Source organism: Coptis chinensis, chromosome 3 (assembly GCF_015680905.1).
Source record: "Coptis chinensis isolate HL-2020 chromosome 3, ASM1568090v1, whole genome shotgun sequence".
Taxonomy (NCBI): domain Eukaryota; kingdom Viridiplantae; phylum Streptophyta; class Magnoliopsida; order Ranunculales; family Ranunculaceae; genus Coptis; species Coptis chinensis.
In genome coordinates this window covers 18,258,390-18,272,358 of record NC_141458.1, presented here as the reverse complement: position 1 = coordinate 18,272,358, position 13,969 = coordinate 18,258,390, and the positions used below count along the sequence as shown (strand labels likewise).

The 13,969-nt window shown below is 36.4% G+C and overlaps 1 protein-coding gene across 1 annotated transcript; it reads left to right on the top strand.

Moving 5' to 3' along the window:
• The first annotated feature begins 7,280 nt into the window (after positions 1 to 7,280).
• LOC147508400 (ATP-dependent DNA helicase) lies at positions 7,281 to 12,458 on the top strand. Its single transcript, XM_086600936.1, has 6 exons — positions 7,281 to 7,602; positions 7,680 to 7,985; positions 8,073 to 8,246; positions 8,334 to 8,440; positions 10,434 to 10,768; positions 11,620 to 12,458. Exons 1-6 carry the CDS (start codon positions 7,420 to 7,422, stop codon positions 12,207 to 12,209), a joined length of 1,695 nt encoding a protein of 564 aa, XP_086457062.1. The 5' UTR covers positions 7,281 to 7,419; the 3' UTR covers positions 12,210 to 12,458.
• The last annotated feature ends 1,511 nt before the right edge of the window (positions 12,459 to 13,969 follow it).

The following is a 13,969-nucleotide window of genomic DNA, read 5'->3' as shown; positions in this document are numbered from 1 at the left end:
GAACATGCAAGCCAGGATCTCCGTCCGACTCATCATAAAGTTCAAAATCGGGTTGTTTGAAGCCGGGATGGTGGCAAGCTTCTTGAATGTCGAGCGAAAACTTGTCAAGTACTCCATCATTGACTGTCAAGTTTTTCATTCTTACCTCCCTTGACTCTCTATCGTTAAGTTCTTTTGCAATCAACTCTTTCAATTGTTGTTCTGTCAGAGTTAAGTATTGGCTCGAACAACTGGATGCCCCCGGTCGTCCCCATGTGGAGGATGATACCTTCCATTATCTCTTATTGGAGTTAGAGATCTATGGCGGTACGCATGATTAGCTCCGACCGGTGATTGTCTTTGTCTATCCCTGTAACCAGCCTGTCTAGGCCGGTAGTCACTCTTGGCGGGTGGTCGGAATAATTATACCACTTCTCCATGTTTTGTTGCTCTTGTCTGGGATGCCCGCCTTCCCAGTCATGTCGGACATATTTCGGATGGCGGTCTTCCCTGAAATTGCTTCTCAGAGGTAAATCTTCCCTTTGAGATTGGACATGTCTAGGGTAGTAGTTATCCCTGCCCATCCGATTCTCCCCATAAGTACGGGTAATAGGGTCATTACTCCTAGAAATGGGCACCGGTTGATTGTGCTTGAGAAATAGCACGCTTTCGGAGACGACGAAGTGGATCGATCAAGACGGTCCCATACACTGGAATGGCTGCGTCCCTTCGTGGGTCGCTTTGATGTTGTTGAATTTGCAACATCGTCCCACCGCCTTTGCCTCTTTTCCGCTTCATTCTCAAGTTCCTATTTAAATTTTTGACTCGTCGTAACTCCCGCCAACCGTATTAGGGGTGAATTGGCTGTTACTATCACCTTTTCCGCTAGTTGGCATGAGAGTAATGTCCACGTCCATATCCATGTCAACTGAAGGATCGACATGGACAGACGGCGGACCGCATGGAGGATTACTGACTTGTCAATTTTCTTGTTGCAAGGCTGTTAAGGGTGGCGGCACTTGTACTGCCTTTTGCGGAGGTGGTGGCGCTACTGCAGTTGGATATTGAGAATTGATTCTACTACTAGGAGCAACTTGATTGTTCAACGGTTCATGCATCGGTCGATTTGAATTTCGAGGGTTGCGATTCTTGTTAGTAGGAGGAATATGTTGACTATTTGGTCTCCTTCTTGTGCTTATCATCTTGATTGTTTCACGTGATAATGAATTCTCTAGTCCCCACAGACGGCGCCAATTATGTTTCGGCAATTAAAACGCTTCAACACAACGAGAGCAATGGTAAAGAACGCACTAAGAAATAGAGGAATTTGATGTTGGGGAGATGAAACCCGAACCAAATAATGGCTGCCTACGCACTCCAAGATCTATTCTTTTTGGGATCAAGTTTCCACGTTCCTTCCTTATGAAAAATAATGTGGTATTTATATAGGTAGAGTAGAGAGTCCTTGTAGCTCAAGTAATTTTGTTGCTTGAGTAATTGTGATAGAATATAACTCTCAACTGATAATTATCTCTTTGATAAGAAATGAATCTGGACATAAATCAATGTACATTAGTGGCAAGCCATGTGGCTAAGGTTCACCTTAGACATATGAGTTAATGGGCCTGTACATTGATCCATGATATTGCGAATTGGGCTTTAGCCCTGTTGATTAAATGAATAAAATAGAGACCCCTACTAATGGACGTTTGCCACGTAGGTGGGGTCGAAACAGTTGCCAAGGGATACACACATTGTTATGGAATTGATTATGAGGAGACTTTCGCACCTGTAGCGAAAATCAATACAGTCCGGATTTTAGTTTCACTTGCAGCAAATAGAGATTGGCCCTTGCACCAGCTTGATGTGAAGAATGCATTCCTGAATGGGAACTTGGAGGAGGAAGTATACATGGATATGCCTCCAAGTGTGAAGAACCATCCCAAAGATGTTGGGAAGGTGTGTAAACTGAAGAAGGCTTTGTATGGCCTGAAACAATCTCCAAGAGCTTGGTTTGGAAGACTTACACAGTCAATGAAAGTTTTTGGGTACAAATAGAGCAATTCTGACCATACCTTGTTTATCAAACACAAGGATGGTAATATTACAACTCTAATTATGTATGTTGATGACATCATCGTTACAGGAGATGATCCAAAGGAAATAAATGAATTGCAGAAGTATTTGTCAAAGGAATTTGAAATGAAGGATCTAAGACAACTGAAGTATTTTCTGGGTATTGAAGTTGCAAGGTCTAAAAAGGGGATTTTACTCTCACAGAGGAAGTATGTCCTTGATTTGCTTGCTGAAACCGGAATGTTGGATTGCAAACCGATGGAGACACCCATTGAGATGAATCACGGACTCGCCATTCATTCTGACCAAGTTCCTACTGATAAAAGTAGGTATCAACGTCTTGTAGGAAGGTTAATCTATCTCTCTCATACTAGACCTGATATTGCTTATGTTGTGAGTGTGGTTAGTCAATTTATGCATTGTCCTAGTGAAGAATATATGGATGCAATCTTTTGTATCCTGAAGTATTTGAAAAAAGCACCTGACAAAGGTTTACTATTTGGAAAGTATGATGCATTGGATATTATTGGATACACAGATACATATTGGGCTGGTGATAAAACTGATAGACGGTCTACATCAGGATATTTCACTTTTGTCGGTGGAAATCTTGTAACTTGGCGTAGTAAGAAGCAGAAAATTGTTGTCAGATCGAGTGCAGAAGCTGAATTTCGAGGTATGGCACAGGGAATATGTGAATTGTTATGGATCCGTACTGTCTTGATGGAATTGGGCTTCGAGCTTCAAAAACCTTTGGATTTACATTATGATAATAAAGCCGCCATTCAAATTGCACGTAATCCAGTTCAGCATGATAGGACAAAGCATGTGGAGGTTGATCGTCATTTTATTAAAGAAAATCTTGACAGGAAGGTTATTCGTTTTCCATTTGTAACCTCTGAGGAGCAATTAGCTGATGTTCTTACCAAAGGTGTATCCCACAAGGTGTTTGACAGCTCAGTTGACAAGTTGGGCATGATTGACATCTATGCACCAACTTGAGGGGGAGTCTAGAAAGTTGTATATTGATTTTCATGTATAGAGCGCGACCTATGCTCAGATAAATAAAGCTTGTATAAAACGCGATCTGCGCCTCAGGCTTTCGAGATGTCCAGTAGCTAGAGCGCAACCCGCGCTCTTCTCCAGCACAAACCGAGCGTGACCCGCGCCCCGTGTTTCTCAAGCCACCGAATTGTTTTGTTTCTTATTTTGTACTCTATATAAACAAGTGTAATATCTTTAGAATTCAATCAAATAAATATACACTGAATTGAATTGAATCCTCTGGTTCTACACCGGATAGCTATTGTGATGGACATACACTCAAAATTAATAAGCTTCCGCGGCCTATTATTTGTATTTTCATTAAACAAAATTCTATATATCTTCCTTGAGTTGGAATTGTTCAGAGAAATGAGAACTATTTTAAAAGAATGACCAATTCAATAATAAGTGTGTGAATGAGGGGAGGGGGTTCTAGGGACATATCTTATCTTAACACGTAAACAAACTCAAAATCGTTAGGGCATTTCTAAGTTTTGGATTAGGCTAATTTTTTTGTAGATATGATTTCCTAACTATTCTAAGCATTGTCACAAATAATCAAAAAAATCAAAAATTTCTAAACTTGCCAAATATAGTATCAAAAATGGTGAAAATGAACAGTCTACAATTAACCAAATTTTGTAAATTGTTAACTACATTTGGCAAGTTTGGATTTTTTTGATTATTTATGACAATGTTTAGAATAGTTATGAGATCATATATACAAAAAATTAGCCTAATCCAAAACTTATAAATACCCTAACGATTTTGAGTTTGTTTACGTGTTAAGATAAAATATGTCCCTAGAATCCCTCCCATAACTTAAATCAATGATTTCAACTAATTTGAAAAGAGTTACCTTATCTTATTTGGTTGGCAACTTGGCATTGATGTAATATTAAAGACTTAAATTGCATTTTTCCTTCATTTGAGCTAATTTCTCTGATTCTCTTTTGTTAAACCTGAATCAATGTCTAAATTGTTGTCTAAAAAGTGGTTATCACAAGTTTATTAGACTACAATTTACATCTTTAGAGGAAGTTTCAGAGTTTCAAGCTTTTGACTGAAGGTTACCAAAAAAAAAATAGGGAATGACTCTCCAGGACAGATTGGGGGTAAAAGTAACTCTCATAACCAATTTTTTTTAATCATTCACAAGAACCGGATAGATGAAAGGTCAAATATATCCTTGATGTGAAATTAAAAACGGTTTGGATAGATGAAAAGTCAAGTAAACCCCTGACGTGAAATAATAAACGGTCCGGCCCCAACCGAAACGACCAGTGTATATAGTATGAATTGAACAATCATTAATGTTCATATCCACTATTCGTAATTATTGTTCATACCTATTTGGAGTATGAACAATCATTGTTCATATATACCTCAAGATAATGTATGATCAGTGAGAACACTTATTGGAGTAAGAACAATCATTGTTCATACATATTTAGGTTGTTCATACCTCGACATAAGCTGTGAACAATCATTGTTAATACCTATTTGAAGTATGAACAATCAATGTTCATACCTCAACATAATGTATGATAAGTAAAAATACTTATTGGCGGATGAATAATCATTGTTTATACCTCAATATGAGCTATGAACAATCATTGTTCCAATCATTGTTCATACATTAATATATTGTATGAGATACATTCACCTATTTGGATATGAACAATCATTGTTTCATATATCAACATAAGATATGAACACTCATTGTTCATATCAAAATGACAGAAAGGGTAAAATCGGAAAATATTTATTTTAAATCCGAGCTATTTGTCCTTACGAGTTATTTTCACTCGAAAATTGGTTTTCAGGGTTATTTTCACCCGAAAATTGTCTTTGAGAGTGATTAAAAAATAACTCTAGTTATAAGAGTGATTTTCACTCGAAAATGGTGATCTTGACACACCCATAAAAACACTCCCGTACCCCATAACTAACTTAAGTTTTTGTCATACCCAATAACGGCCTCAATCCAATAATATCTCCCAAATTAATTTAGGATATTTTCAATAGGGACAAAATGATTAAAAATAAGAAAAATAACAACACATTTTTAGGGTACTCATTCTTTTGATCGAAAGAAGAAATCAATAATACTTTTTTCTTTTGATTAACAAGAAAAAAAAAATGAACACGTTCTTTTTCAATTACAAGTGAAGAGCGTAGAGTATCTAGAATTTAGTGCGTATGGAGTCCCACAATGTATATTAAATAAATGACTTGTTTTGTTTTGGGTACACCTAATAAAAAATATGGTAATTTAAAAATCTAAATGTGTCTAAAATTATTTTATTTATTTATTTTTAAGTTGGAGTCCAGAAATAGGCTTTGGAACCAATTTCTTGAAAAATAGAAACTTTGATTGAAAATGTGAGTTAGATTAGTCCACTTGTTAGATCACAAGAATCCCAAATGGCCCTAAGCCTACCCTAACCTTTGTGCCGAAGCCCGAGCCTGAAACGTGTCTTCCTAAACATAATATGGGCCAGACTCCAACTTGGCACAACAAATTTTACTGAGGCAATCGAGATAATGGGCCTGCAATCCTAATCCAATCGCCTCTCAACACATCCTAGTATTTTGACTATTTTCTGACTACTTCCACGCCAATTGTTGCTTTTCTTTTTGTTAATTTGAAAGTAGCCTTTGAAATCCTAATGATTCATTGGGTGTGATGGACAAACTAGCCAAGAATCAATTCATTTAAGTCTAAGAGGTTATCATAGCACGACCCTACATATAGAAGTGCCATGGGGCTGCGCCCATGGAAATACCTTTTGATTTGGGGTTCGTCCTGACCTAGTTGGGTGCGGTGAGTAAGAGCATAGATTCATAGAACATATGTCACTGAGTATCATATCATACATGTCAAGTTGTGAACTAGTCAAGAACAAAATTGATTACCTGTGTTGATTGATATTTCAGATTTAAGTTCCATATGGGATGTGCTCATATTTGAGCTCTCTTTAGTTGGTCAATCAGTCAATGGCTAAACGCCGATGGCGAAGACAAAAAGTTGTACAAAACATTATCCACAACAGAAGCAATGGAATCCAGTTCAATGTATTTACGTGTCAAATTTGACGAACCTAAACTTCATATCTTCAACACGTGCCACCAATAATCCTATCGTAACCGTAGATTACTATATTCAGAACCTCAATTACTATATATATAGACCCCACACTATATCCAAAACAACCAACACCTGTCCGTACCAACTGGTCTAAAATAGATTTGTTCATTTTAATAATGCCGACACTTTTCTTTCTCCTACATCAAAATGACCTTTCTACCCATTTAACCTAAATACAAGTATTTTACTTATATATATATATTAACACGCACAGGTATTTATTTAGGGGGTTTGATTCTGGTCTAGTTCTTAGTGTTGTAAGAACCAAGAATCATTTAATTTTACGATTCCTATTCTAGTTCCAATTTTTAAAATTGTGAAACCAAACCATACCCATAACCATTGGTTTCTAGTGGGTATTTTCGATTTTGGTTATTTATTTAAGTTCTTAAAATATTCATTATATATATATATTTTATATATTTATTGATTTGATTAAAAAATATGTACTAAAAACACAAAAATACCACACAAAAGAGTCGTTTTTTAAATATTGATATAAATAATTATGTCATTCAATAATAAATTAAATAAAACCATATATTTAAGATTGCAAGTTTTATTTTTATATTATTTATAACATTAAGTACTATAAAAACTACATACTACACTAATAAATAAAATTTAATAATATATAAATAAACATTTTGAGTTTTTATATTATTTATTTTGATATTTTTTTATATTAAAAGTACAATAACATTCGGTTCCAATTCGAGTCCGATCACAAAAAAACCATTTAATTCCGATTCTATATAGTTAAATTATTTTAATACCCATTTTTAAATAGTTTTTAACCGAAACCTATAATTTTTTCTACAGTCCCAGCTAAACAGGTACCCATCGACACCCTTACAAATATTGAGTTGGCAAGAAATGATGATAGTTTCTTTCAGATTTTCCACACAACAGCAGGAGTAGGGAAACAAAAAACCTACATATAATTATTACTAAGACTCGAAATGTATTTACTACCGATATTTATGAAGGGTATAATAGTAGTTACAGAAGATGAAATAGTTGACACGTGTGAGGCGCTTACATGCCGTGTCAATGGTTCTGTGTTGATTAAGCATTTTTGTTGACATAATATTTTGACAGAAACAATTGAAGATCTAGGGTTCCAATCTTCCAAATCATTGAGACTTGATAATTTTCTTACTTGATTGATGGTTGAGTTGATGAATACCGCAACTTTCCGATCCGAATCAGACACATCATCATCATCTTCGTGTCGACCTAACAATAACAACAAGGTCATCAAATTAGAATTCGAAGATAGTTTAGATGAGGAACATGGTCCTTTCAATAAACGTTCAAAGAATAATAATTTCTCTTCATCTTTCCAACAGGTATAATTTTTATTTTTTAAATTTATTATAAATGATTTGGTGTTTATTTATTTATTAATTAATATGATATGAAACAGCAATGGAATAATGAAGGTAGTAATTTTTCCATAACGGCGGCTCCGGCGTCGCAATATAATCCATTGGATGAGCCAAGTCCATTGGGATTGCAGTTGAAAAAGAGTCCATCTTTTATGGACTTGATTGAAACTAGACTTTCTCAAGGGAATGTGTTTACATTACAAACTGGTGATAATAATCTTGAGTTAGGGAATAAGAAGAAAGATGTTAAAGCATCAACATCTTCGTCTTCTTCTGCTGCTGCCGCGGATAAGCTTAAAGCGTCTAATTTTCCTGCTTCTTTATTGAAGATTGGGACTTGGGAGGTATATTTTTTTTTTTTTTTTCTGTGTGATTTTGGATATGTGTATAGTGAGTGGGAATTGATTGATATTGTGTTGGGGGTGTAACAGTGTGTATCGAGATATGAAGGGGATTTAGTTGCGAAATGTTATTATGCCAAACATAAGCTTGTTTGGGAAGTTTTGGATGGTGGGCTTAAGAGTAAGATGGAAATACAGTGGTCTGATATTACTGCGTTGAAGGCGGATTTTCCATCTGATGGACCAGGGTCGTTGGATTTAGTGGTGAGTTATTATTACTACTGCTTTATGGAGTATGTGATGGTTGTTTTTCGTTTGAGTTTTGATGAATGTTATGGTTGTTTATTGTAGCTGGCGAGGCAACCTCTTTTCTTTAGGGAGACTAATCCGCAGCCGAGGAAGCACACTTTGTGGCAAGCAACTTCTGACTTTACTGGTGGACAAGCAAGCGTGAACAGGTGAATTGACTATTTATTTTTTTGAACTCTTTAGAAGCTGTCCGTAACATGATAGGTGATTTTTTTTAAAAAGTTCACTGGTTGCATGATCAGCCTTGCTTCAAGGATCATGTCATGTGTTCAACATGCCTGTATTGTTTCTAGTAAGAGTCACACTTTGTTAATTCTGTAATATGGACTCCACCTTGCCATTTCTTTGAGTTCTGGATTGAAGAACTTGCAAATCTGATTCCACTATCTATTCATCTTGCAAACACAGCTATATAGTTGTCAATATATGTATATACTATAACTGAGTACGAACTGGTTACTTGTTGGCGAATTGGAATAGATAGATTGATTCATGGTACCAGTGAGATGCTTCTTCCAAATACTTTATACTGGCTTTATACAACTATTCTCTTACCTTTATTTGTCCCATCATCGTCTGTCCATCTCTGTCTGCGTGTGTGTGTGTGTGTATTAAATTTTAGTAAAAAATTGTTTTTGGTTAGGCATTTAGACAAACTAATCTGCCTATAGGAAAACAGAGAAATTGGGTTAGGATATTTAAGATAAACCTGATATTTATTGGTTTTGGAGATAGGATGTCGTAATATTCTGTTATCCTTCTTTGTTGGCCCTGAGGTTGTATGCCGTCATTTCTTGACGTGGGTTAGTTGACCTACTTGAGTAAAAGTTTGGAAAAGGTATTGCTGTCAGTGTCTTATGTCAGCTATCATGTCCTGGGTTAGGAAACTGTCAGTAGTTTGCACTTAAATTTTTTTCATTGTGAATGTTGACGTGGTTTATCCTTTCATTTGCCTTCTCCACTAGAAGTTGTCAAGATATTTGTATGTTGTTTTGCAGAACTAATATTATTCTGTTAACTCTGATGCTATATTCTTCACAAACTATTGTCATAAGTATATACTGATTTATCGTAAATATAAAGTAAATATTGGCTAAAAGTTGAGTTTATATTTATCACACATAGAAGACCTTCGTTCAGGAAAGTTCTGTAAGTTTGTGATGTGTTCAGCGGAACAAGAATTTGTTTTCAGCTGCACTGAATTTCCGGAAATTCAGGTGTAATATTAACACTTATCCATGCTTTGAAGGCCTTTGTTGAGAAAATGAATCAAGTTTTTATGTCAGAGAATATGATTTTCTATCGAAAATTAAGTTGTAGATATGTTCAATCGTTGGGGTACGAGTTCGAAAAAAAGGTTTATGGAGGATTATTGTTGTATTAGGATCCTAGCATCATCCTGAGACAAAATAGAATTACATGAAACAAGCAGAGTAGGTTGAGAAAACCGATTTGGACGAAGGAATCCCTTGAACACTAGTTTCTCTCCCTGTGGAAATGGAAGTCAAACAGTGTCTACGAAATTGGGTCCTCCATACGAAAAATGATATCGTCTCCTTATAAACACAAACAGGCAAACTCTAAAAGTAAGGGATCATCTGTAAAGGAATGTCTTAATACTCAATACAACGTCGTCGTTTGAGGATGATATGTTTCATGGTTGCCGGAAGCCCAGAACGCAATTGAAATGTTGTCTTTAGTGTTCATGCCTTAAATTGTAATATCAGTTTCTACCCATTATAAGGAATCTGTGATTTGAAATTTTTATTTCTAAGCTGAAAGGAAGTTATGTCCAAAGAAGTAAAGGGTAATGTACCTTTGGTACATTTCTAGAAGAAATTATTTTTTGACTGAATTGAAAAAGATGCACTCCCTGTTTGGGTACGCCTGCACTCCTGTCTCCAAGTGTCTAGTTATATGTATAAAATTGTAATTCACTTTTTGGAATCATTTGATGGTTTCACATGATTAATATTATTTTCCAGGGGAGAACTTAACGGTGATACAACGTTAAGCACTCCAATCCGAAATGCATTTATTGCTATTGCTTGTACCTTGGTTGTATTGACTGCAGGTTATGGTAAGTCCTGGTGTCAAATGTATTACTTTTTTTTGACAATTCTCTTTTTTTTTTTTTCACAGGAGACATTTTCTGCAGTGCCCACCAGGCTTGCTCAACAAGAACTTTGAGAAGCTTATCCAGTGTGACCCTCGTCTGAACTGGCTGAGTCGACAGCCAGAGATAGTGTTAGAATCTCCTTATTTTGAACCTAAAGGTTCTATTTTCGAGGACCCAGACAATAACAAAAGTTCTGATCTTGATCAATTGACTGGTGATTTTGTATCCACGTTATCTGGTTTCCGAGATGGATCATCACCTTCTGCTGTTCAGTCGTCTTCCACAATGAGCGACTTGCGTGATTCTGCGGGGAGAGCACCAGACAATTTGTCTCGGGACACTCCTTCTCCCAGCTCAGGTGTGTTCTTATTATATCTATCTATCTATAGGGTGCGATGACAGAAAAATGTTTGTCCAGTAGAGGTAGTTTGTTTTAACTTTACTGAAAGCGATGCTTATTTTGAAGAAAAATATAAAAGCTCGCAAGTATTCCCGAACCTTGTTAGAAATGCATTTAAATAGTTTTAACTTTTTACAAACCATGACCCCTCTTTCGTGAGGACACAAAACCTCCTTTCTGTTTGTGGTCCCATAAAATGAGCTTGTTGTGGTTGTTTGTCTTCTTTCCCTAAGTAAATAATGTTTGTGGTTGGCATTACGGAATAGATGAATAAATATGCACTTCCATGTTAAACATCAGCCTGGCATCAATACCCCGTTTGAAAATTTTATATTTTTCCTTACAAACACTAGTTGGTTCAGTTCTTTCTAATTTCCTAGATAGCTAAAACCGACTATGAGCATGTAGATAGTAAATTTTAGCATCGAGTAATTCGTTTTTTGTTACTGATAGTGACGTGCACTGTTCTTGTAGTTGAGCTTCATACTTTATCTGAATCTTTACAGGCAATCTTTTAACATAATATATATTTGTGCATTCACTGTACCTTTACACATATGAGAGTCTACGAACAAATTACTGTTGTACATAATGTTTAGCATGTAGGTAATGAAATTTAGAATGAAGTAGTTTATTGTCTCTCACTGATATAGATTCTGGGCCGTTGGTTAAGCTTCTTACTGTGTCTATACTGAAAGTCAAGTAGTCAACACATGTGTTTCCATTTTATGTTTACATGTTAACGTTGTGAACATATCACCATTTTTCCAGAGAAAGTTGTGTGCCTTACAATGTCTTTCTTCTTCCAGTGATGGACCCTTGTGCAATTGAAGATAACGGAAGTGGTGAAACTGAACATTCAAAGATGCCTAACCATTTGAATCAGTTAAAAGTCCCTGGCCTTCACTCATCCATGTCTATGAGTGATCTGGTGAACCATATTGGGAATTGCATCTCTGAGCAGATGACCTCTGGCAATCCGCTGTTTTCGGATGGATTACAGAATGAGAACATGCTGGACGATATTGCACAATATCTACTCAGTGACTCTCAACATGCATCTACCTCGGATGAGAAGTCCCTTATGTCAAGGGTTAATTCACTTTGCTGTCTGTTACAGAAAGATTCTACAACTCCTCAGAACTCACAGGTAAATGGTGAAGCTTGCGTTGAGAGATCTGATGATGGCCGAGTCAGTTGGAAGGCCAACTCTGAGACCAAGATAAGCAGTGAAGCTTCGGAGCGTGGTGGAGATCTGAATGATTCTTCTGCGCACAAGCAAGTACCAGCTATGTCAAGGAAAGATTCACTTGGAGATCTGCTGCTGCATCTTCCCCGTATTGCATCTCTGCCGCAGTTCTTATTCAACATCCCGGAAGATGATAACCAAGCCAGATAGCTGGGTTTGCCCTAAATTTAAAACAACTTTGATGTAAATAGTGTTTCATGATATGAATGAACAACAGTCGGGCAATCACTTTGTTTGTTTTACGGTGTCAAGAGAGTTTGGACTTTGGATTCAGAAATTTGTTTTGATGATGAATCCAGACCAACTCCGTGGATGGGAACTGGGTATTAGGTGTTGTTTACCTTGTCTGTGATTATCATCTTGTTTGTGAAGAATAATGTGAAGTGAACATTTGAAGTCTGTCCTGTCTCTGGCCCTTTCTGAAGTTTGGGCGCTCAGTAGTTTGGATCCAGTGCAGGTTGGTAAAGTGGTGGTTTGAAGTACTAACCAGGTGAAGTGCATTGGCCTACTTACATATGACAACCATTACGAGATAGTCAACTGAAATGTTTGACTACACAAAGCATTGTAGGTTTTAACGTACTGTTAATTGAATTCTGTTCTTAAGGTAAAGTTGGTGAAAAAAGAACAATGTTCTCAACGCCTTTGAATTTAGAAATTATAAAAAAAAAAATTGTAATGCACCGAGTGGGAGAAGAGTTATGAACCTATAAACTGGAGTTTATAACATTCATCATTGAGAAGAAAAACTAATAAGAGTGAAAGTGAATCATGCAAATGAAGTGTAAAGCAATTTGCAAACTTGTAATGGAGAGGTTTTTCTTCTGTTTTTAGCGCAAGGTAAGTTGTACTAGGCTGGACTTGAATAGTGATTGGTTCTATTTCCACCTGGCTCAAACACTCGTTCTCCCTCATGCTGTACTGGGTTTATTATCACTAGTCTACCCACTCTACCCCACCATAACATGCAACCAAAAAGTGGTTAATGGGTTTATTAAGCAGCTAACAGACACGTGATGCTGGCATTAATAAACGATTCCACTCTAGTAATGTTCACTCCAATGGGTTGGATAGTACTCTCGAAGCCGGAGGTGGCCTTACATTAACATGTCCGGGCGCCATAATCCCAAAAGGTCGGATTCTCTTGGGGACGGGACCCATCCAACCCATTGGTTTTGCACTTTCGCTGATCCATTTTCTAAAACTAAACCCATTGATTTTAGACTAAAGTGCCAGAAATCTGCACCTACTTTATATTATTTATTTATTATTATTATTATTACATTTTGTTTTTTGTTTACATGTACAACTTATGATTTTTTTTTGGAGTTGGGGTTAATCCGGAGGTGGTTTCATATAATTGTTTGGTTGATGTGTATTGTAAGAATAGGGAAATCGATGTCGATTTTCTAAAACTAACCCCACTTTTAAGATTTTAGACTAAAGTGCTTATAAATTGAAATTTACAGATGCTTTTTTATTTTTATTTTTTCTCATTTGTTCTTCCTCCATCCCAAGTCACCAACATGCTAAATTAGATGACATAATTTCATATGACAGTACTGCAGGGGCAGTCATAAATCTCATGAACCTTTTTGGCCTGGGCTACCACGAAAATATTCTCATGGGAATGAGGTTCCGAGACCGTTGGATGTGTGATTCAATAGTCCGAAAATCAAAAACAAAAAGAAAGAGAGAGAATGTGAGTTTGTTTTTTATTTTCGGACCGTTGGATCACACATCCAACATCCAACTGTTTCAGATCTCATCTCTATGAGGATATCCTCGGGGTAGACTTGAATAGACTATAGACTATTGTAATATGTGTGGTTAAGTGCTTACCCCTTTTCGTCCTATCACAGAAACCTCCATAAGGTAACGAAGAGTGGTTTAGTTCATAATATTTTCTC

Coding starts and splice junctions, on each gene's coding strand:
- LOC147508400 (XM_086600936.1), top strand. CDS start 7,420: ATGGTTGAGTTGATGAATACCGCAACTTTCCGATCCGAATCAGACACA. Junction 7,603..7,679: donor TCTCTTCATCTTTCCAACAG/GTATAATTTTTA, acceptor GATATGAAACAG/CAATGGAATAATGAAGGTAG. Junction 7,986..8,072: donor TGAAGATTGGGACTTGGGAG/GTATATTTTTTT, acceptor GGGGTGTAACAG/TGTGTATCGAGATATGAAGG.